General features: G+C 35.2%; 2 protein-coding genes across 5 annotated transcripts; one reads left to right on the forward strand and one right to left on the reverse strand.

The window, feature by feature from the left end:
* Window positions 1-449: 449 nt before the first annotated feature.
* Window positions 450-12377, forward strand: LOC107704776 (probable tRNA methyltransferase 9-like protein). Of its 3 annotated transcripts, none has more exons than XM_016507798.1 (4): window positions 450-665; window positions 7379-7612; window positions 8011-8184; window positions 10792-12377. In XM_016507798.1, exons 2-4 carry the CDS (start codon window positions 7459-7461, stop codon window positions 11733-11735), a joined length of 1272 nt encoding a protein of 423 aa, XP_016363284.1. In that variant the 5' UTR covers window positions 450-665; window positions 7379-7458; the 3' UTR covers window positions 11736-12377. The 3 variants fall into 3 exon arrangements, with proteins under 3 accessions (XP_016363284.1, XP_016363283.1, XP_016363285.1); XM_016507797.1 differs by having other exon boundaries at window positions 7422-7612; XM_016507799.1 differs by having other exon boundaries at window positions 7430-7612.
* Window positions 12378-12984: 607 nt separating this feature from the next.
* Window positions 12985-16755, reverse strand: LOC107704723 (uncharacterized protein SYNPCC7002_A1628-like). 2 transcript variants are annotated; one of them, XM_016507709.1, is made up of 8 exons: window positions 16407-16755; window positions 16131-16274; window positions 15880-16039; window positions 15083-15279; window positions 14737-14887; window positions 13661-13777; window positions 13410-13552; window positions 12985-13126 (listed from the first exon to the last, which is right to left on the reverse strand). In XM_016507709.1, the coding sequence occupies exons 1-8, from the start codon at window positions 16536-16538 to the stop codon at window positions 13103-13105; spliced, it is 1068 nt and encodes a 355-aa protein (XP_016363195.1). In that variant the 5' UTR covers window positions 16539-16755; the 3' UTR covers window positions 12985-13102. The 2 variants fall into 2 exon arrangements, with proteins under 2 accessions (XP_016363195.1, XP_016363196.1); XM_016507710.1 differs by lacking the exon at window positions 12985-13126 and having other exon boundaries at window positions 13435-13520.
* Window positions 16756-24044: the final 7289 nt, after the last annotated feature.

A 24044-nucleotide genomic window follows, 5' to 3' on the forward strand; every position in this document is an offset into this window, starting at 1 on the left:
GCTCCCTGCGCTCTCATTAAATTCACTCATCCGTCTAGCATAGGGATATCAGATTCTTTTAAGCGAGTCGATTCGTTTGGACGGTTTGTTGAACTGTGATTCATCACAGTGTTCCCATAAGTCGCACAAGTGGCATTTACAGTTTATTTAATACGTTTTTGGTTAAGTTTAATAATTAACTTGTAATATTCAACCAGTCTGATGCAGTTTGTAATGTGTTTTTTCCAATCTGCTTGAATTATAGCCACAAGCTGCGTTTAAGGCGCCAGTTACCTATCTCTCTATTTTTAATCTACTTCTACTTTTACCACACACTAAGTATACTTCCAAAATACTCTGGAGAGAAATCGAGAACTTTCATTTAAGAGATTTAGGAATCATTTGCGAATCGATTCGACTGAATCATTAAAAAGAACCGGTTCAAAATAATTATTCGTTGGCGAATCGGACATCACTCCAGACTAGGGGTCGAGCGTAGTGAGCATGTATTTATTAACACATCCCCAGTGTGCATCTTGAGCCGGTCTGTTGCACACAGTCAGTGTGGGGTGTCGATGTTTTATGGCGGTCTTTTACTTTTGACATTAATGTAATGTCGCGAATTAAAGAAACAGCCTGCCGTCGGATTTGATGTCTCTGCGACTGACAGAGGTAGCTTGAGAGAGGTAGGTTTGATTCATAGGATGTATACGACGCTAATTCTTGTGTTGCATACAAACATGGGATAAAACTTTCAATTGGAAATACATTGATTTGTATCGCATCGCGTTGAATGACAGTTCTCTGTGTAGTTTGCGCGTGAAGATAAACAGTATCGCCAGTGTGTGAAATGCATGTTCACTTATTGAAGATTACATCTCTGAAGAAGCTTTCTGTTGGCGTTTTAAACTTTATTCATCAACATCAAGGATCAGCAGGATCTTGTGTCTCATAGTGTAATGTTTCCTGAGAAACATGAATGAATGTACAAGTATTTCCTGTTATTTAAGTAACTGAGATCATATACATTTGCGCACACTTGTGTTTGTATATATGTTGTATAAGTGCATCAATCACATACATTTATATAACAAAACACACACAGACAATTATATATGCATATAAACCAGTTTTATGCTGCATGCTTGCGTGTTATATATGTAAAAATGTGTGCTTGTTTTCAAAAATATTTATTAATAAGTAGGCTATGTATTAAAAATCTATATTTTATATTGTTCATAGCCTATATAAATATTTTACTATGTTTTCATTTATTTGTAATGTGTCTGTGTGTGTGTGTGTGTGTGTGTGTGTGTGTGTGTGTGTGTGTATATATATCGGCCCGATAAAAAAATTTGGCCGATATCTTAAAGCCGGTAAATAATGCGTTATTTCCTTCAGAGACACTTCAGATGCGCGCTCTTCGTTTGCAGCCTTTTGTGCAATTGTACGTTGTATTATTGTGTTTATTTGATGTATATCTGATTTACCTCAAATAGAATGCGTTTGGTTAAGTTAAAAGAGCGCTTCAGTTTACCGGTGATCATCTTTAGCTCAGCGCACGCAGCTCAAACAGTTAATAACTATGATTGGGAATGTCGTGTATATAACATTCTAATGAGAACATTATTATAATAAAACGTTGTGAATTCTTTGGGTTTAGTTCAAATCATTTAATTATTGTCCGTGCAGAGGCTATTCCGTTTTATTGATCTATGGCGCATTCATTTTGATTCTTTACACGTGTAATGATGTCCAGTGACTTGTTTGCATTATTTTATTTATTTGTAAGACTTTTTTATGACTAAATTTGGTAATGGGAGAGTAAAATTATTTTTAAAACGTACACCGTTCAAACTAGGCTGCTTATGTTGACGTGTTTGGGATGTGGGTTTTAATGATGAGACCTTTTTTGTAGTCAGGCTCTCAAAAAGTATATAAAAATTTGGATATAGATTTATCGGCCAACATATCGGTTATCGGCTTTCAAAAATAAAGAATTATCGGTTATCGGTATCGGCCAAAATGTTCATATCGGTGCATCCCTAATATATACTGTACATAATCATTTACACACACACACACACACACTGCTGCTGCATACTATCAAGTTCTTATTTAATAAGCAGTGCTTAAATAAAAAAAAGCTATTTAAGTTAAATCTGCTGCATCAGTTAGGGGAAACTTGCATGGAGTAGTAAGTCTATCAACGGATAAATTACTAAACAATGGAAGTCTTTTTCGTTTATTCCACGTTTCCATTGGAACTGAGTCAGAGCCACTGTTTCTCTGTAAGAGAATAGTGGTCTGGCGGGTATTGCTTGTTTCTAAATTTAGATGTTGCTGTTCAGTATTCTCCCAACATCCTGCTTGCAGCTGGTTACATAACGCCTGTCGAGTTGACCATTTTAATGAATTGAATGGACAGTCGGATGCGATCCGAGTCTCGTCAGGGCTGTGTGAGGTGATGGAGCCGTAGCGCTTCTCTCCCATCCTTCTGTCAGCGGGTGTGATCTTAAAATAGTCTCGTAATGAGGGACCCTCAGAGTTCTCGGCAGAACGGAGCCGACTGCAGGGTCCGAAGGGAGATGAAATCATAATGCTCCAAACAGAAGGCCTCCAGAAAGTCACGGTTTTACATTGACAGAGGTTTGATATTTTCTAAAGGTGCGTTGGAGCGACACCAAGCTGTTGACATCTTTCAGTGAGGTGACATTTCTAAGGTCGCCATCCACTATCTCTTTATTTGATGCAGTGCGGCTTTGATGACCTTTAATATTGCTTGCTTGTTGACAAGACTCTCAAGGCCAGAGAGCCAGCGCAAGTCTAAAATGACTTCTCGGAAACAATTGTGGTGAGGATATTTTGCCATGGAGAGAGAATCTGTGCGAATGCAGCCCTTGCAGTTATTTATTATTGTATTTCATTTCCAAAAGGGCCCCGTTTGAATATTTTATGACCACAAATGACCATAATAACTAAAGGCTATCTTTTTCTCTGTAGAAAATATGAGAGACGCTTACCTATGCAATGATTTGGAATGTTGCAGTGTGGTTGCTAGGATGTTCTTCATGGTTTCTAGTAGTTGTTTACTGGCCAGAGTCAAAAGATATTTCTTGTGTCCCTTGTTTATGGAATTTTTTTGTGCAAAAAATGTAATTTGCACCCCAATTTACTTCCTTAAAGGGATCATTCACCCAAAAAATTAAAACTCTTAATTACTCACCCTCAGCATTTTTTGTCATTTTCACGGATTTGTGTGAACAGGGATCGTTGTCGTCTGAAGATGAAACTATTTAAAAACGCAAAGGAAAAACCTTTCAGTTTTTAGCACAATCATTCTTGTGTAAACATACCCTTAGAAAAACATTGCGTGATTTGACATTATCAATCTGGAATTGATTGGATGGTGAGAAATTAAAAATTACAGTTTACTAAAATAATCACACAAAGCTCCGTGTTGTCTTTTTTTGAAGGAATAGTTCACCCAAAGAAGAAAATTTGCTGAAAATATACCTACTCACAGGCCATCCAAGATACAGATGAGTTTGTTTCTTCATCGGAACAAATTTAGCCATACATCACTTACTTACAATAGATCCTCTGTAGTGAATGGGTGCCGTCAGAATGAGAGTCCAATCAGCTGATTAAATACATCACAATAATCCGCAGACCTGTGAAGTGAAAGCTATGGTTTGAAGTTAAAAACATCTTGATGGATTTGTTTATTACAAACATGTTTGTATCAGCTGTTTGGACTCATTCTCATGGCACCCATTCACTGAAGAGAATCCATTAGTGAACAAGTGATATAAATCTAAATTTCTTTCTCTCTTTTTTTTAATTGTGATAACTTACACCAATGAACCATTCACAATAAGTGCATTACAGAAGCAGTTTTGATTTTATTTGAACTTTAAAAGACCTATTGTGCAAGATGCTACCAAAAACAACCATCTTCTTGCTTGGAAATGTACATTTCTGTATTAATTTCTTTATTTTGGCCTGCACATCACACACCTTCTGTCAAGTCGCACACATACGACCAGCCCACATGCTGCTGTGTTGTCTCTTATGGCTCATCTGCGAATCAGCTGTGGAGTTTCCCCTTTAGGGCAACGCGATTCAGCTGAAGGGCTTTCTGTTTTTACATAACAGTCAGCAGACTACATTTCCAAACCACTGAGGCATTGTGAAATAACAAGAAAATCTTGTTTTCATTGAAATATCCCAAAAGGTCAATTACTTATTCACAATGGCTTTGTTATACAATCCAAAACCACTGTTTATAGATTCTGGTTATGTGTTTAGTAATAGTGAAAATGGGATAAAACGGTATTGCATTCGTACTTTGCAGACTTGTCCAAACCCTTCTGGCAGCCAACATGAAAGTCTCATCGATTTGCTGGCCGGACCATGAGATTATTGACCGAAATGCAGGAGAGTAGATCACCATCGAATGTGGATTTGCTTCGAAATGTTCTCTTATTGATCCGTGACTTCAGTTCTCAACTCGCAACAACTCAACCTGCTGAAAGGCAATTAATCTAGTTTTACAGCTGAATGCAAATTCATCTGGTGTTATAGGTCACATACTTGACAATAAATAGATAAAGCAAAACCTGTAAAGCTGATGCATTTAGTTTCAAGGGTAGCAGTTATATGACAGCCGAGGCTTTGAAAACAGATCAGAGGTGGCAGCACAGTTTGAAAAGCGCCGTCCACTCTGCATTTCAATTATGGTGTGCGGGCTGCAGTCTGCAGTGATACAAGCACTGAAATATCCGACTGTTTCTGCTTCAAAGCTTTGTTTGAGACATCCCTGTTGAGGAAGATGTAGTGTGTGTTTGAAGGTGGGAAATGATGAACAGTCATCTGTTGATTGTGAAGCATGATGCTGTTGTACTGGACATCTGGTAAGTGATGTGCAGCTGTGAGGAGGCGTACAACCTCATCTGTCTGTGCTGCTGCAGTCAAGTGGCAGAAGAGCAACAGTTTACTAAATGATTTTACCTGGAAAAGAGGCGAACAAAGAGTTAATCAAAAACACTTCAGCTTCAGCTAGTCATTTAGTTCTCATTGTGAATATATGCAATTAGTTTCCTTGAGATTGCGTATATTATTATTATTGTTATTATTATTATTATTATGTTGTTGTTGTTGTTTTTGCATGGTGATATTATGTAAATGTATGTTTTGCATGGTGATAAGCATGTAAATTTTTATTTATTTAGAATTATTATTTATAAAATTAGTTTTAAATGATGTATGTATATATATATATATATATATATATATTAGGGCTGTCAGTCAATTAAAATGTTTAATCTGATTAATTACTTTATGTGTCGATTAATCTAATTAATCGCAAATTACATTTGGCTGTGAAAATGCCCCCAAAAGATTATTTAAAGCTATTTTTGTGTTAAATGAGAACGTATTAAAGGGGTCATCGGATGCAAAATTCACTTTTACTTGTTTGAACTGAAATGTGTCTTGGCAGTGTGTGTACACAACCACCCTATAATGATAAAAATCAACCCAGTGTTACATCACACTGGGCAAGGCCCCTCCCAACGATAGTTGATTGACAGTGGTGTTTTATCACAGACCTGCCCTGAGTGAGCTGTCATCAGTCCACCATTGTTTCGACGCCGGAGCGGTTGTATACAAGAATGGCTCCTAAGCGATTGAGGTGCTTTGTTGTTGAATGTAATAATGAACATAAGCAGTCGTCATTTACTCCCGACATCTGAGCCGCTGAAGACGCAGTGGATTACATGTGTTTTTGAAGGGAATGTGCCCCCGATCTACATAAATGTGTCTGTTCGCGCGAATCATTTGTGAACCAGCTTCACCTACAGAAGAAGTGAGTGTAAGTTTTTTTTAATTAATCTTTGCAAATCGCCTTTCCTAATAATGTACTAGTTAGCAAGTTTCACGATGAATGCGGCTAAAGTTTGCAGTCTCTCAGAGAGCGGCTCGGAAGAGAGTGGCAGGGTGAGCAGAGCTCATTTGCATTTAAAGGAACATGCAAAAAAATGGCTTGCTGTAAACAGAGCTGTTTTTGACAAGGTAAAAAGGGTGTTGGTTTACACTACTATTGAGAAATTTGAACCAAAGTATGTTATAGACTTTTCATTAAGACCCTAAAGAATCATATCAAACTGTGGAAAATGGGCATCCGATGACCCCTTTAAGTAGACATTACAATCAGTAGCTTTAGAAAGAAATATTTCATTTCATTCAACATAAAATTTATAACACATAAACATTTAGGCTACAACGGCCTAACATAAACTATGGAACATAGTTTCTTTTTATGACAATTAAGCACATTTTGCCCAAAATGTATTTATAAAAAAGATCAATATTATTAGATTAAATATCATTCTTAGTTAAATGTAGCATTTTTTATATTTATTAATTTATTTAAATTATTATTTAGCACATTTTTATTATATAGACTTTTTAACACATTTCCCCCACAATTTACATCCTATCTGTGTTTAGGCTACAACTGCCTAACATAAACTATGGAACATAAAAGAAGATAATTTGAGAAACTTTTTTTTTTTTCGTTCATGCAATGGAAGTCATTGGTAACCAAAACAGCTTTGTTACCAACAGTCTTCAAAATACCTTCTTTTATGTTCCACAAAAGAAAGTAAGTCATTTAGGTTGTAAATGATGACATAATTAATTTTTTTTGGGTGAACTATCCCTTTAAAGTTTTTTCCTCCTTTTTTAATGAAATAATACTCTAAATAAGAAACTAAATCTGCCAGCAGGTGGCCTTAAATTCCTTTACGAGTCATTTAATTCACTAGATTTGTTCAAACGGCTGATTCATTCAGGAATTCAGTAAATGGCTCACTTTATGAATAGGCTCTTGAATCATTGGTTCACATGATTTGTTTAAAACGCGGATTCATTCAGAAACTAAACACCGCTGTGTTGCTCGGAGACGCACAACAATTCTGCTGTGGCTTTATAGGTAATATTTTTGTTGGCAAAACTGAGCAAAAACAGACAATATTGTGTTTAAAATATAACACAATATTAACTTCTTATTTACTGAACTGTTGAATTAAATCACATTTGCACTCGTTATATTCGGGACAAACAGCACTCTGCTCTCGCTGCTCGTGTGATATCGCTTATCATATGATATAAATATGAGAAAAAAAAACTCATACAGGAGGTTTATACACAAAAACCTCATACACAAATTTATGAAAATTGTGTCAGTGTCCAAATATATATGGACCTGACTGTATATTCTCCAGGCTCGTACTGCTGTATAGAAGCAACCAATCAAAATATCGTATTGAATTCATTTTTTTTTAGAAATGGCTGTGAAACCAAAGCATTAAGCAGAGGGCGACTCAATCTTTAGGTCTCATTTCGTGTCTCTCCTCCTCCCTCTCTGTCTGGCTGAGTGGTGAAGATGCTCTGTGGGGTTTAATAGAGAGCAGCATGGACGAGGCTGCCAGCCAGCTGGAGAGAGACCATGTTCACAGTGTGTACGAGAGGATCGCACCCTACTTCAACGACAGCCGCTACAAAGCTTGGCCCAAGGTCAAACAGTTCCTGCTAGAGCAGGAGTCCGGCAGCATCGTGGCGGATGTCGGTAAGGCTTCGCGTTCTGTCTTTAATGTCTCTCAAGCGAGAAATATAACTCTCAGAACAGCAAGATCAATATGCTTTTACTAGTGTCAAAGTCACGCTTTCTTTGTAAACAATCATTGTGTACTATGGCTGAAAAGAAACACATGTAATCTTGTCTTTATTCTTTTGCCTGGAAAAACGTAATGGCCCGTTATCACATACAGACTTAGCAGACAGGAGCGCTGTTTGAAAGGAAATGCAATTATTCATATTAAAGTTTAATAAGGATGAATGGGCACCAAAGTTATTACAGTACGACATTGGAAAAACAACCCAGTGAATCATCCATGAGGGAAAAACAATTTTATGTTTTTGATTCATTTCTATGACATGCACTGATTACTTTTTTAATTATTGCAGGATGTGGCAATGGCAAATATCTGCACATCAATGAGGATATCTTTAAGTTGGGCTGTGACGTGTGTCGGCCGTTGGTGGACTCTGCGTGGAGTCGAGGTCACGAGGTGCAGCTTTGCGATGGCCTGCGTTTACCCTACAGAGACGGCTGCTTTGATGCAGTGCTCTCCATTGCAGGTAACGCAGCAAGATAAATACCCTAAAACATTTGGATGGATTCATTCTGATTCTCATTTACATTCATTTAATGATTCCGTTATTTAAATATTACATTAATGATTCTGTAAATAATAATGATTCTTTCAGTAATAATAACAATAAACCTCAAAACGGTTATTATATAATATATAATTTTATATATAAAAGGTTATTATATAATTATTTTAAAACTTCAGTTCAGTTAGTTTTTAACTGATTAATAATCATCATAGGAAAAAAATACTGAGACAAATTAATTCTCTACTTCTTACAATCCAATATTTATATTATTCATTTAAAAATTAATTAAACTTAAAAAATGCATAAAACAGAGAAAGCACATATATAGTATATATCTCGACTAAATACATTTTATTCATATCATTTAAAATTTTTGCATAGACAAACATCTTAACATTCACCATTTTGATGGTCATTTTTATTAGTAATTGTTTTGTTTTTTAAATGTCTATACAGTTTTGTTTTTTTTTTTAATTAATTTTCAGTTTGTTATTTTAGAACATTAAGTTAAACTAAATGAACTTGAACATAACAGAAATGTTACTTTACACTGAACTAGCTAAAAAAATAAATATATATTTTGGTAATATTTTATTTCAAGTAATTGAAATGGTTTTAGTTAACTATAATAACCCTGACATTCAGTTTCATTCTGGTTCTGATGCAGATTCCACTTAATGAGTCAGTTCATTAATGATTCCATTATTGATTGTTTTAGTACTTTTGAGGAAGCACTTTATTTGTTATACAACTGACTTTTAGTTCAGTGAATAAGTGAAGAACTGTTCTGATTGATTCAGTGAGTCATTAGAATGATTCACCCTGACAGAGCACACGTTTATGAATATTTTTTTTACCCGAATCACAAGAATCAACTCATTAGTCATTTGTTTGTGAATGGTCCACACTAGTTGTGCTTTTTGTTGCTGCGTGCAACCAGCAAGAACTATTCACGCTTGAAAAGCTTTCAATTTCATATTTTCTTAATTCCCATCCATATTAGTCATTAAACTAGTCAAAATTATTTCACATTTCAATGAATTACAACGATTTTTCTTTCCTTTTATGCACATCCATGTTTTATTTTAGTGCAGAATGTATTGGAACAGTAAAAGGAACATGCAGTGTGGACATCTGCGTTACAGGCTCTGACATGAGATCATTAGCATAATGATCTATGAGGATGTGCATTCATAGGAGCACAATTCATAATGTCATACACCCACATTAACTCTAGTATTTCCACGATCCAACCATTTAATTTCAATCAGCTGGTAGTGCTGCCATTAACTTGAAATGGAGCGGATATATAGGTTTATTTAGGCTTTATGAGGTGGAGGAAACAAGAGGTGTTACTAGGCTACAGGAGATTAGTGCTTCTTGGAAGAGGCCAGGGAGTATTTGTTGTCAGGCTGTACAGCTGAGTCACCTGGCAACCCCTCGTGAATCCTCAGAGAGAAGATTAATGTGCCCATTGATGATATCAGAGTCTCATAATGGTTTAAACACTCTGAAAGCCCCCACTAAACGCAGGAAACAGCCCACCGCTATGAGCTGGGCTTTCTGCATTGATTTTTGGTTTTATATGGACCCTTTTCACAAGACTGTGATGATGTGTTTAACCATAAATCCTCAATTTTTTCATATTTGTATTTAAAAAAAAATGTATGTACATTTATAACACTATTCTTTGTATTATATCACCTTTGCATCAAATTACAAAAAAACAGTTAACGGAACACTATATTTTGTTTGATTCAAATGTATTTAGTGTGCATATTTTTATTTTAGTTTCTAATTTAAAATGATTGTTGCTATTGTTTTATTATTATTGTTGTTGTTATTATGAATAATAATAATAATCAATAGTATTGTTGTGGGATATTGACTCACTGAATCAGTATAATATTTTTAATTATAAGTAATATTTAAATAAATTATTTGCATATGAAAAACATTAAGAATACTATATTTTGTTTGATTCAAATATTTTTAGTGTGCATATTTTTATTTGAGTTTTTAATTTAAAATTATTATTATTATTATTATTATTATTATGAATAACAATCAACAGTATTGATGCGGGACATTATTGAATTGAGACAATATTGACTCATACTGAATCAGTATATTATTTTAAATTATAAATATTTAAATAAATGATTTGCCAATGAAAAATATTAAAATAACAATTTCACTGTATATATATTTAGGTAATTAAAATATATATAAAATATATAAGGTAGTTAATAATAATAATAAATGCTGAATTAAACAGGTAAAGTCAACAAACTAATAATAACTAATGATTCTCTACTTTGTAAACCCAACAACTATATGATACATTAAAAATACATTATTAAAAAGGTGGCTATAAATATATAGCTTTAAAGTTGACTAAATTATGCATATTTTTAATAAAATTGATTGCATACATGGCAAAAGTATGGGTTTTATGGTACTGCATAGGGTGAATAACACATTTAATTCTGGATATAACTATTCCTTGAAATCATTAAAATATATATCAATGACCTATGAATACAATTTCTTTCAATTGCTTAGTCATCCACCACATGTCCACCAAAGAACGGCGTGTCCGAGCAATAAAAGAGATGGCACGCACCCTGCGTGTGGGAGGGCGGATCATGATTTACGTTTGGGCCATGGAGCAGAAGAGGCGCAAGTTTGAGAAGCAGGACATCTTCATTCCCTGGAACCCCAATCCCCCTTTATCTCCTGCCCTCAGAGAGCGAGGCAACGGAACCCAAAGCGTCAGCAACGACTCCGCTTCCAGCGACAAGCACAGGAAAGTGAGAAGCACATCCTCCATGGTGGACGAATCAGGAGACTTGATCAGCCCCGGCCAGCAGAAACAACAGAGGCTTTGGTTCTTCTCCAGATCTTTGGATTCAGTGCTGGACTTCACCAGCCTGACCGTGTCCCGCTCCTCTTCCAGCACTTTACAAACCCCCGTCGATGAAGCATCGGAAAGCAGAAGCCGGCGAACTAGCAGTAGAGGTCTCATCAGGCAGATGTCCAGCCTCTTTTCATCCTCTTCCAGAACCAGTCTAGAAGAAGACGTCTTCATCTCAGATCCCAACGAACAGGTCCATAAAAATGACAACAGAAGTTCTGGGAATGGAAATGAGACTGTTCCTGTGGAGCTCGTCCATGATTGTTCTGCAGTACCATTGCCTGACTTGGTGTCCTACCAGAGGGATCAGTCAACTCTTGAAGGACACGTGGAGGTAGATGGTAAATCGAGCCAACAAGAGCCCTTGCAGAGGCAGGAAAGCACAGCATCTCTTCTGGAAAGCGATGGGATGAGTGGACAGAGCAGCGAACAACTGAAGGACTCTTGTCTGAGATACTACCACATATTCAAGGAAGGAGAACTAACACAGTTGATCCAAAACCATGTTGATGAGCTCCATGTTCTGCACACGTACTTGGATCACGCCAATTGGTGCGTAGTGGCTGAGAAGGTCCAAGTCTGGAAGGTTTAAATCTCATTTTAAATGTTTTAATTAATAATATCCGTTTTGAGGTCTTTAAAAGTTTTAGTTTGAGATGAAGTATTGGGACCAGAGAGCTAATATTTAGCTAACATTAGCTGTTCAGTATCAGTGGCAATAACAAGCAAGGTATCGATGCTTTGACGAGACCAGTGTTGGTCCAAGTCGTAACACTAAAGCTAGTCGTACTTTAAAATTTGCTATTCTAAAATTTAGCTTTAGTCTCCATTCTTTGTGATGTCTTAAGTTTTGAGTTGAAAATAATCGACTTCACTTGCACTGATTTGAATGGTGTATCACTATTAACTGTCTTAAGCAATGCCTGCCTGAAAAAGAAAGCATAGCACATAATTTTTCTGAACCAAACAATGTGAGCACATTTTCTTACTGAACGCTCTTCAGGAGTTTGTCTGTGTAGGTGTTGTGTTGTGTGGTTAGTATTAGCTGTTGTGTTGTGCCCTGAAGCTTTTAAACAAGATTTTAACTAGTCGACAGCTTGTTAATTGATTACACATGATGTATGTTTGTATTGGTGTAACTTGACCGTATCAAAATGTCACAACAAAGGTCTTTAATTTTCCTTTAAACTTGAACCATTTTTATGTGTATTTTGGACTTAAATATAATAAAAGCACTATATTTAGTTTTATCTGACCCATTGGTGAAAATACATGTCTTTACAGTGAAAAAGGTCAAATTTACAGTTACTTTAAATATGTTCTTCTTAAATAATAGGCCAGAAAAGTAATATCAACACACTATTAATTAATTCTCTACTTCATGAAACACAACTTGTTTTATTATATTATATTATAAAAGCATGTATCTGTTTTTATTTGAACGCCGGCTCAAATTCATTTTTAATCTGTAATTAATTAAAGTTATAGAATTAATTACAGACCAGTAATTAATTATGTGCTTTGTACAACAGTTAATAATAAAACGGCATTATTAAGAATGATTTAAATTATTTTTATCATTAATAAATAGTATAATAAAAGCAAAGAGTTTTATCTGATCTACTGGGCTCAAATTCATGTATTTTTGTAATGAAGATTTTAATTAAATAATAATTTAGAATACTACTACTATTAATAATAACAGTGAGCGACACTGTCATTTTAAGAGGCAAGCAAGTTTTTTTCTTTGTAAAACCCAACCATTTATAAATAATAATAATAAAAAAAACATTATTAAAAGAGTAAGAATTGAAAGGATCACTTGAATAAATACAGCATTTTTATTCATAAAATCTATTGCATACAATGGGTATGGCACTGCGGAACGTTCATATGGTCCCTCTCAGCTCCCACCAATCTTAGATTGTTCAGCACCTGCTGTCCATTTTCATCTCGGAGTTAAAGTCCATGTTCTCTCCAAACCTAAATGCAGAGATGGGAACCATTAAAAGCATATAAACCTTTGAAAGTGCTGTTTACATTTGTGATAAAGAGGACAGAAAGCTCGGCAGTACTATAAAAGCAAAATCTGCTTCTTAATAACATCAACATGTAAAAACAGCAGCATAGAATGTGTCTTTCTGTAGAATATAGAATAAATGAATATATAGACTAAATTGGTACAAGGCACCCAATAATGTCCATGTTCAATTCACACAGGTCCATGAAATACATGTTACTTTCATTATGAATTCTGTGACCTCACCTTTGATGCAGCTCTGTGAATTATTGAGTGCCTGCGCGCCAGTCGATCAATATCTCTGGAATAGCCTCCTCCAATGACAGTAGCCACAGGAATGCCCCTTTTAATGACTGTCTGAAGAACATAAAGATCCCTCTGGTAAAGTCCTATGTCGGGTAAATGCACAAAGTCACTGAAGGGTCAATTACATAAAATACTGCTTTGATTTTTTTATGATATATGATATATGTGCGTAATGGAGTGAAAGGATTCACCTTCATCTGTGAGGTGAAGTCTTCCAAGTTCATCCTCCCAGTGTGGATCCACTCCAGAATCATAGAGCACCAAATCTGGCCGGAATGTTTCCAGTAACCAAGGGAGGTGTTCCTGGACTGCACAGGAAATTACTTAACGCATTTTACCATAGTATCACACACTGGTTTATTTAAAGGAATAGTTCCCCCAAAAACTAAAATTTGGTGAAAATGTACTCACTCTCAGGCCATCCAAGATGTAGACGAGTTTGTTTTTCTTCAGAAGAAATTTAGCAGATCCTCTGCAGTGAATGGATGCCGTCAGAATGAGAGTCCAGACAAACTGCTGATAAAAACATCAAAATGATCCACACGAGTCTATCAATTAATGTCTTTTTAAATGAAAAGCTTTGTGTGTTTGTAAGAAACAAATCCATCATTAAGACATTTTTAACTTCAAACCATTGCTTATGGCTAGAATACAATACAATGAAATACAATAAATGTTCTCCATGCATAATATTGCTTTTTCAGTAAAAAATGATCTGCATCAGGAGAGAAATATGCACAGATCAAGCACCGTTTACAAGCAAAAACAGCCCAAAACAGTTTTAAACAAATATGTAAGTGGATTTTGATGTGAGAGGACAACAGGGGATTCCTTTTTTTTCTCTCACAAAAGGAAGCATTATTATGGATTATGGATTCATTTTTGGCCAGTGTTTAAAGTTAAAATGCCATAATGATGAATTTGTGTTTTACAAACACAGCTTTTCGTTTCAGAAGACATTAATTGATGGACTGGAGTTGTGTGGATTATTGTGATGCTTTTATCAGCTGTTTGGACTCTCATTCTGACGGCACCCATTCACTGCAGAGCAAGTGATGTAATGCTAAATTTCTCCAAATCTGTTCAAATGAAGAAACAAACTCATTTGCATCTTGGATGGCCTGAGGGTAAAATTACAGCAAATTTTCATTTTGTATGAACTATTCCTTTTAATAGAGATTTATTGAAATTATTTACATTTATTTAAAAGTCAAAAAGTGATCTGCATATGTTTTTGTGAAAATTAGTGAAAGTGAAATGAAAATACCTTTGGAAAGATACTCTTTGTCTTCGATGCCATCTTCCAAACTGACATCTAGGTCACTCTGCTGCTTTCGCACAGGAAAGTTTTTCCCACAATGCACTGAGAAGGTGAAAACATCCGGTTCATCCTTAAATATGAATGCTGTTCCATCACCCTAGTGAACAGAGGAAAGGAAAACTTTTATTATTTATATCATTCTTATAATACATAATTCAGGAAAACAACAGCATTTTGGTCAGTTCAGAAATTGTATTTTTTTCAGTTTCAGATGTAAATGTTTCATCCACTATTATTAAATATTTCTTTCTCAAAAATAAAACCAAAGAGTAAAAGGTTGGAAGTCATGTACCTGATGTACATCCAAATCCACAATGAGAATCTTCCTCCTGGATGTGGACTCGCCCATCAAGTGTTTGGCAGCCACAGCCAGGTCATTGAGCAGACAGAAGCCTGAGCCGTAGCTGGGGAAGGCATGATGGGTCCCTCCTGCTGTACTGCACGCCAGTCCCCTTTGCAGGGCGATCTCTCCTGCCAGGACAGTGCCGCCTGGACCACATCTCACACGAGAGAAATACATTACAATATACAGAACAATATATTGTAGTTTTACAAACCTCCATAGCTATGCAGCAGTGCAATATGCAAACAAAAAAGAAATTATGTTTTGCATAAAAAAATAAAGTATTTTTCCATTGTGACATTATTTTCATAACAAATAGGGTCTGTACTATAATGCAAATTTTTTTTAAATAAATAAAAATTAAAATTGTAAATGTACCTCATGGTAATATTTATCGTAAATAATTTCATTTATGCTTATTTCAATAAGAAAAGTGTTGTTTTATATATATATATATATATATATATATATATACACAAAATCCAGAAAATGACAAAGGAACATGGCAATAAATAATAAAGAACTAAAATTAAATTAAAATAATATTTTTTTTTATTAGATATTAAGCTAATTTAAAATATTAAGCTTAATCTATTCTATAAAAGCATATAAATAATACTAAAACAACCCTATATAAAGTAACCCAAATTAGTTATTTTTATATTTTTATTTTGTTTTTAGGGTAAAATATGTCCCAGATGATTCACTCCACATCTTTGACATTAGGCACATACTAAATAACATACCTGTTTCATATCTGCAGCGTTGGACTAAACCAGAACTCCATGGGAATCCGGTTCGTCTCTGATCTTTCTCACTTATTTCACCACTGATAAAGTTGGACAGGTACTCCTCAGTATGCACACATCCCAGAAGGTCCGTAGAGGCAATCTTAGGGGCCCACACCTATAACACAGTGACATTTAAAGTATATTAAGGCTTTGTTAAATATGTGTGTGTGTTAATATAAGTTACAGATTCACTAATCATGTCCAACCTGTTTATCTGTTATGACCTGATCTCTAAGCAGACTCTCCAGGACTTTGGGGAACTTTCCCATGGGAAACCTGTGGTTTTCAGGGAGGGCACATATGTACTTGACATGATGAACTATAGGAAGCGCTCTTGATTCAAGGCAAGTCTGTGAAGAAGAAAAAAACATGCAAATGAGCGACAGCAGTTCACTGCTCTCATGTGAATTGTAAACGTCATGTCTGGACTAGTTTTACACTCTAGGGGGTTTAATGTGATAATAATATTGATTATACATTACATGATCAGCGTTGAAAGACCTCCTCCATGTCCCATGCATTGGGTTTTGTTTCAGAAGTGTTTCCTTTTGGGCAACATGTTTGTATTTAATAGCTGCTCTATACATAGATTTTTGGCATAATAAATTAAACATCGCTTCCTTACAAGCAATACGTAACAACTGCTTGCTTGTTTACAAAAAGCGTGCAGTTACACAATAACCAACTATGAAATAAGTCGATACATTACATTTTTAAACACTTTTTGAATCAGACTAAAGGTTATTGAAGATACGAACGCCGGAATATATCCACTATCAGCCCATATATATCGATGCATATGTACAGTACATTAGACATCTGTGTTTCTGGGGTTCGTAATGTTTTTTTCTAGTTGTAATGGAAGTGTGCTACTGCCACCGTCTGTTGAGGAGTGAGAAAGGTGCAAAGTCACTTTGCCATAGTGGAAACATTTGAGTTTTATTTTGCTTTATTTTAGTTATTTTACATTTATTTAATTGGATATTATCAACTTTAAGATGAGAAATTCCACAATGAAAACAAGCATGCAAATAAATAAATAACCTTAAACATGCACCTCGTGTAGGCTATATATTTACTTATTAAATAAATAAATAAAAGCAGAGGGGTGTTGTTCTGGCTGACTGCAATTTACATTAAACTGCAAAGCCTATTAGGCCTACGTGCTGCTCCTTACCAAATAAATGAATGAACGAATGAATGAACATGGAACAGACTTGACTTTAAACTGTTTTATTACTTTGGTCGACAGGAACATGATTTTGACTTAATTCAAAGCGAATCGTTTACTGCCTTGCAGCCTGAGCTATTTCCACTGTTGTCAGATAAAACGGGCTTCTTTTCTCAGAAAGAAGTCATTTGTCGGCAGGAACAGCGGAATGTACTATCACGAAAATAAATGTGTGAAAGACATGGGAACATTTTGCCAGGCAGAAAATAGACCGCCTGTAATAAATGATGTGAAAGCATATGGCTGGCATGGTGATCGAGATTCATGGTCTTATCCACCACTCATAAATAAAAATAAATAAGTAAATAAATATATATATATAAATATTTCCAGTAGCAACAATATCTGTAACACACTTAATTAACTATTAGGCTATTTTGGTGAAAACTATTTTTGGGTAACCCATAGGCTACATAGGCCTACCCCAAAAAACAAATGCCAGATCCATCGCAAACTTTTGAAAACTATGATTTTAATTAAGTGATCTTCATCTTGGTGTTTTCAAAGCAAATGGATTCAATTTTTATTTGATTCGAATCCATTTACTAAAAAGATTCACTAGGCTATAGTGCAGGGGTCGGCAACCTACAGCACTCGTGCCAACAGTGGCACTCAGAGGGATAATCGCTGGCACGCGAATAGGGAAAACTGCATACTGACGTACATTTTGAGGTAATAACAATTCTCATAGTCACTCAGCCGGTTAGAAGCTATAAATACTATTAAAGTGTGAGAATTAACTTTCAAATCAAAGTCAGCGGTCTAACAGAGAGAAATGTTAAATGACCGACAGCTATATCCAGTGATGCAACTCGATTTTTTTTCCTCAAATATGGCCATTTTGAGAGAGAGAGAGAGAGAGAGAGAGAGAGAGAGAGAGAGAGAGAGAGAGACGTGTAAATTGTCTGCGTCTGTTAGGGATGGGCGATACCACTTATTTAGTTTTCGATACAATACCGAAAAGTTTCAAGGCAGTATCGTCGATATCGATACCGATTCGATACTTCTGAACTAAACTTTTGTATTCTGTAATTTCCCCTGAAATGTTATGTTTGAATAGCATGACCCATAATGCGCTGCTCTCATCATACCTAAAATATTGACATTCTCAGTATGACCACAAATGAAATGAATGTGCATCCTCTTTTTACAGCTCTTCATGTGGCACTTTCCTTATGGAGTGGGGGCCTTATGTTTACAGAAGAGGCCCAAGATGTTCCTGTGCCTCGCCTAAGGCTGTTGATTTAAATCCAAATACCATTCTTCAGATACTTCTTCTGTTATATCACACAGCCAGTCTGTGTTGTGCATCTGTTCAAGCAGGCTGGCAGAATGGTGTGTGCCACCTTACATAAAGGATCGTTCAAATGCACAACCAGTCAACAACGACACATGAGTGCAGCTGTGATGAGGTTCATTCACTTACTGTAAATCTGCAATATCACTCAGTTAATTCAAGTTGCAAAGGAATATGTGAACTGTTGTAAGGTTGGTTTTAATAATCAAACCTTTTAGGTTGTACTCTTTCTCATGTCGTTCCAAACCTGTATGACATGCTTTCTTACGTGGCACATTTAGGAGAATGTCTGAGCTGCTGTTTTCCATGCAATGAAAGTGAATGGTGACCAAGGGCTGTCAAGCTCCGAAACAGACAAAAACACAGTGTAAAAGCACCCTAAAAGTAATTAGTACACTGAAAATAAATTGATGTAGAAATTATTTTGACTCATAAATTGCTAAATTTCACAAAGAATTACAAAGAAACAGCAAGTATCACATTAAATTAAATATGAATTTTGAGTAGAAGTATGTGGTATAGTATTTTCTTATAAAACATACACCAATAATCTTTATTTTACTTTAGTTTTATTTTCAACAAACATTTTTTTACAGTTATGACTCAATTTCAATACTTCCAAAGTATTTTTGTGAGGAAAATGCAATTCCATTGAAAAATGTAAGTCGAATGGGTTTGGAGCGATGTGAGTAGATGATGATAGTTTTCCGTCAATGTTATTTAATGTTTCAGTTCAGGCAAATGTACAAAAGGTTAGTGAAAGCTTAATGGTTAAAGATCTGACCTGCTAACCCAAAGGTTGTAGGTTCAAAGCCCGCAAGGTGCGATGCATGAACTAAGAGTTACGGCCATCACCTTTTGCCACTGTGTCCTTGAGCAAAATGCTTAACCCCTACTTTCTTCTGGGGATTTTTCCCTGTTCTGTGCTGGTAGTTCCTTTAGATAAATAGGTGTCTGTCTAATGACAAATTGCAATTTAAGTACTTTAGGTCCCTAAGTCAATCCGGGTGGAAATCTTCTCAGATGTGTTGAGGATGAGCTGTCACTGTTCAGTCCCTCCAGCCCATCCACTATGGTATGTATGAGCTACATGTTCAAACGTTGCCCTGTTTGCTCAAAGCGTGCTCTGGAATGATTGTCCACTGAACAGATCAAGGATTTGATGTTCATTTTCAGCACGACAAATAGAATCTTTTCTTGGAGTCTTTCCCTGCCAATCGAGAGAATGAAATATACAGTATCTATGAGAAAAGGCACTGTATTGTGGTTCTGGAGTTTTATTTATTCAAATTTTGAACTCCATTAAGATTTTTTTCAATTAATAATGATTATATTTATACAGTATTTAATTTATGCGTAGTAAAACATTCTAAACAAAAAATGTCCTATTCAGCCTATTCATGCTAAAACTTTGCCATCCAAAACAGGGTTATTATAATTAAACTAAACTAAAAACTGAAACGAACTTTTAAAGTTATTTGCAATTAAACAGTATTTGGAAAAAATATATATATTTCAGTTAGTTGCCGACACAAAATTTCTCATTTTCATTTAATTTAACCTGATTTACTAAAATAACTAAAAATAAAAAATATTAATAGAAATGTATAGATATATTTAAAAAGACAAAAACTTTAGCTAAAATAAAATTGCTGATGGAAAATACAAAAATAAAAATTCACTCAAATACGAACATTAAAAAACCCCTCAATGATACTAAAATAACAATACAAAAACTTTCAATCAGTTTTATTTAGCTTAAGAAAAAGATAACTGTCAGATGAAGTTTAAAATAAGAAATAGTCACACTGAAAGATAAAACATTGAAATATATAGTCACAATTTTATCTTTTCATTTTTAAATATTAAAACATTACATTAATATAATATATTTAAAAAATACAATATTTAAGTATATTTATGTTATCAAATTTTATTGTTGCACATATAAGTTGAAATATGTCACTTTCTTTTACCAATAGATACACCAAATGGTATTGCAAAATTAAAGATAAGTTTCTCTGTATAATGTAGGTTTGAGGTTTTCATCTTTGCATAATATATCCATTACTATGCACCAGAGGGCTTTTCAGCACCCATCTGCTTTCAGTGCACATGCTGATATTGTTCAATTTGTGATGGGGTAATGAGATCATGACCTGCTTCTGTTAGTATTCTGCGTGAATCTGAAATTTTTCAACATTACAGTCTGACTCCCAAAACACTGTATGTTGCAAAATTGTGAAAATGCTCAAATTTGACCATCATTTCTGTTGTGCATCTACAGGAACAATAGGATTAATCTATCCCCTCTGCACTTGCCCGGAGTGCTTGGACCATGTGACAGCAGTCCCGAGTGAATTCCCTTTTTCATATCCATTGACTTATTATCTTCCATATGGCTTTCCCCTCCTCTGTGTGCTCACACTAATCAGGGATCGGTTTGATTGAAGGGGGTGGTCGTTCTGTTTTTGACAAAATGACTACAGTCTAAACACATCATTGTGTCTAAACAAGGAGAGATTTCTTCCAAGAGAAGACACTGATGTCAAAAACTGTCACTTCAGTAAAGGGTGGTAAGTAACATATATGATTATTATTATAGAGCAAGTGATAATGGATGGAGGAAGGCAGTGTTGATGTTTAAACAGCTGTATAATTTGGCACAGTAGGTTTTTCTTTGTTAGACTGGAGAAAGTGATACTGAACAAATGTTGTAGGTGTGGCAAATCTGAGTATGGCGAGTGTTTTATTTGGAATGTAACACTTTCTCTGGTTTAATCATGTCAAAGTCAAGTTCAGTGTCTCAGTGACAATTTTTGTTCCTTAGTGTTAGAGCCAATCAATGTGCTTTATGCTTTTGTGTGCTTCTTTTATGTAGCTTTTTTGTAACACTGTATAATAAGGTTCTGTATGTTGTCACACATTAGCACATTTTACACCATAAATCTAAAATCATGTATATGTATGTTAGGGCTGTCAAGCAATTAAAAAAAAAAAATCACTGAATGGATCACTCAATTTGTTAAAGGGGTCATATGACATTGCTAAAAAGAACATTATTTTGTGTATTTGGTGTAATGTGTTTACACAGTTTAAGGTAAAAAAAAAAAACACATTTTCCACATACCGTAGATTATTGTTGCTCCTCTCTGCCCCGCCTTTCTGAAACGTGTTGATTTTTACAAAGCTCATCGTTCTGAAAAAAAGTGATGTGTGCTCTGATTGGCCAGCTATCCAGTGCATTGTGATTGGCTGTATACCTCAAGCGTTTGACAGAAATATTACGCCCCTTACCATATTTGGAATATCAGCTTCCATGGCGGCGGCGATGGCAACAATACTACAGTGAGAATAAAAGTTACGGCTTCTTTCTTTGCTTATACATTTGGGCAGTGTTATGCAAATCTTCCAACACAGTGACGTAGATTCGTGGGGGCGTTTTAATGAGGTGTTTTAGGAAAGCGCGGTTGAGTCTTAAGTTTTAGAAAGAATATCTCTTTGGGTTTGAGACTTTAATCTTTGCGACTTTACGGATCTTATATATGCACGAGCAACTTGTAACACTCCAAAGACACTCCGTGACCCCTTTAAAAAACGCAAATTTATTCAATAAATCTTGCCTTTTTGATATTGCTAAACTATATGATATGATTTAAATATAAGACAAAAACCAACCAATAAATGTAATTTTCAGGGCATATAATGGTATTTTAATAGGCTAAAAAAAATTTCTGTGAATTCAGGGGGTGTTTACACACTTTTAAAAATGGGTTTTAAAACGCAGATTTTTGAAAACAGTACCGTTATTGTTTCCATGTAAACTACAAAAATGCAGTATTGTGAAAATGGTGACGTAATGCGAATACATATTATGTGCGCAGACATGTGGTGTTTCTTTACGAACTGACATCGCCAACTACTGGTCAGCATGCATCATACAGAGTTTTAGCCATTCCCGTGGATCCGTGTGAACAGGGAACGTTTTGACAGCGTTGTCGTCTGTACTCTAAAATTTTTAAAAGCTCAAAATAAAAAACCTGTCAGTTTTTTGTGCAATTGTCAATTTTTTATTTTTTTTTGCTGTTGTTTAAACGTACACTCTAAAAATGCTGGGTTGTTTCAACCCAATTTTGGGTCAAATATGGACTAACCCAACTGTTGGGTTAAATTTTGGTTACATTTTTAAATTAACTTTTTAACCCAACAGTTAGTCTATATTTGACCCAAAATAGGGTTGAAACAACCCAGCATTTTTTAGAGTGTACCCTCAGAGAGACAGGCTGTCTGATAATAAGTGCGAGAGGAAGTGCAAAAAAAATTGATCGTTGTGTGCTCTACAAGATAAAAACTATTTGTGCTGTAAGTGAACCCTCTGAAGTGTGAAGCACACTGAGATGTGGTCTCAGGTGGAGTAGTTGCTCCTTTCATTAAAACAGCAAATGAAACCGCAAATTCAATGACCACATTCACCTTCCCATGCTCCACTTATTTAATCGCAGAGAACTAGCCTCATAATGAAACTCTGCGTGATACAATCGATTTGCCACCTTATTGCAAATCACATCAACAAGAGACCTCTTTATTTCTTTTTATTCTCAGCTAGCATCTTTTATGTGGGTTCGGTTTCGAACTGTTCGCTCATTAGGAGTGGTGAGTCACGCCTTTGCTTTGATACACATGAGAGAGAGGCAGCTGTCTTGTTCAGTTGGTGCGGATGAGTGTGGCTGGTTTGGTGGATGGAACAATAGAACAGACAGGTGCTGGTACAACTGCGCTCCTGGCACTCATTGCCTGGCAGATTCGCCTCAGTCTCACACACGCTGCATCTCAATGCCTCCCCCACCAGGCCTTTCTATGGCCCCTCAGACGGTCAGGCAGAACCAATAAATCTGGCTGAACATTCATGCACTGCTGTTTTGTTGGCCTGGTTTAAAAATTGTTTTTTAATAAGATGTTTCTATTTGGAAACACTCGCAGTGACATGATAAAGGAAGTGGGAAGAGATGTGCATTAAAGAAGAGTTTACCTAAAAATAAAAGGTCTGTCATTAATTACTCATCCTCATGTTTTTTTTCCCTAGAATGAACATGCTCTTCTCTGTAGTCCTTAAAATTCAAATATGTTTTGCAAAAACAAAAATAAATATTGTGCTATATATAAAGAAGTTTATTGTGCTCATCGAGGCTGCATTTATTTGATTAGAAATATTATTACAATTAAATTTTTTTTAATATACTTTAAAATATAATTTATTTCTGTGATGCAAAACTGAATTTTCATCAGCCATTACTCCAGTCTTCAGTGTCTCATGATCCTTCAGAAACCAATCTAATATGCTGATTTATTATCAATGTTGGAAACAATTGTGCTGCTTAATATTTTTTGGAATATGTAATACTTTTTCAGGATTCTGTTCTTTTTATAAAAATAGAAATCTTTTGTAACATTATACACTACCGCTCAGAAGTTAGGGGTCAGTACATTTTTTTTTTTTTAAATTAATACTTTTATTCATCAAGTATGTGTTAAATTGATAAAAAGTGATTAAAGTAAAGATTTACATTGTAAGAAAAGATTTCTATTTTGAAT

The sequence above is a fragment of the Sinocyclocheilus anshuiensis genome, unplaced genomic scaffold (genome assembly GCF_001515605.1).
Source record: "Sinocyclocheilus anshuiensis isolate Anshui unplaced genomic scaffold, SAMN03320099.WGS_v1.1 scaffold758, whole genome shotgun sequence".
NCBI classification, from domain to species: Eukaryota; Metazoa; Chordata; class Actinopteri; order Cypriniformes; family Cyprinidae; genus Sinocyclocheilus; species Sinocyclocheilus anshuiensis.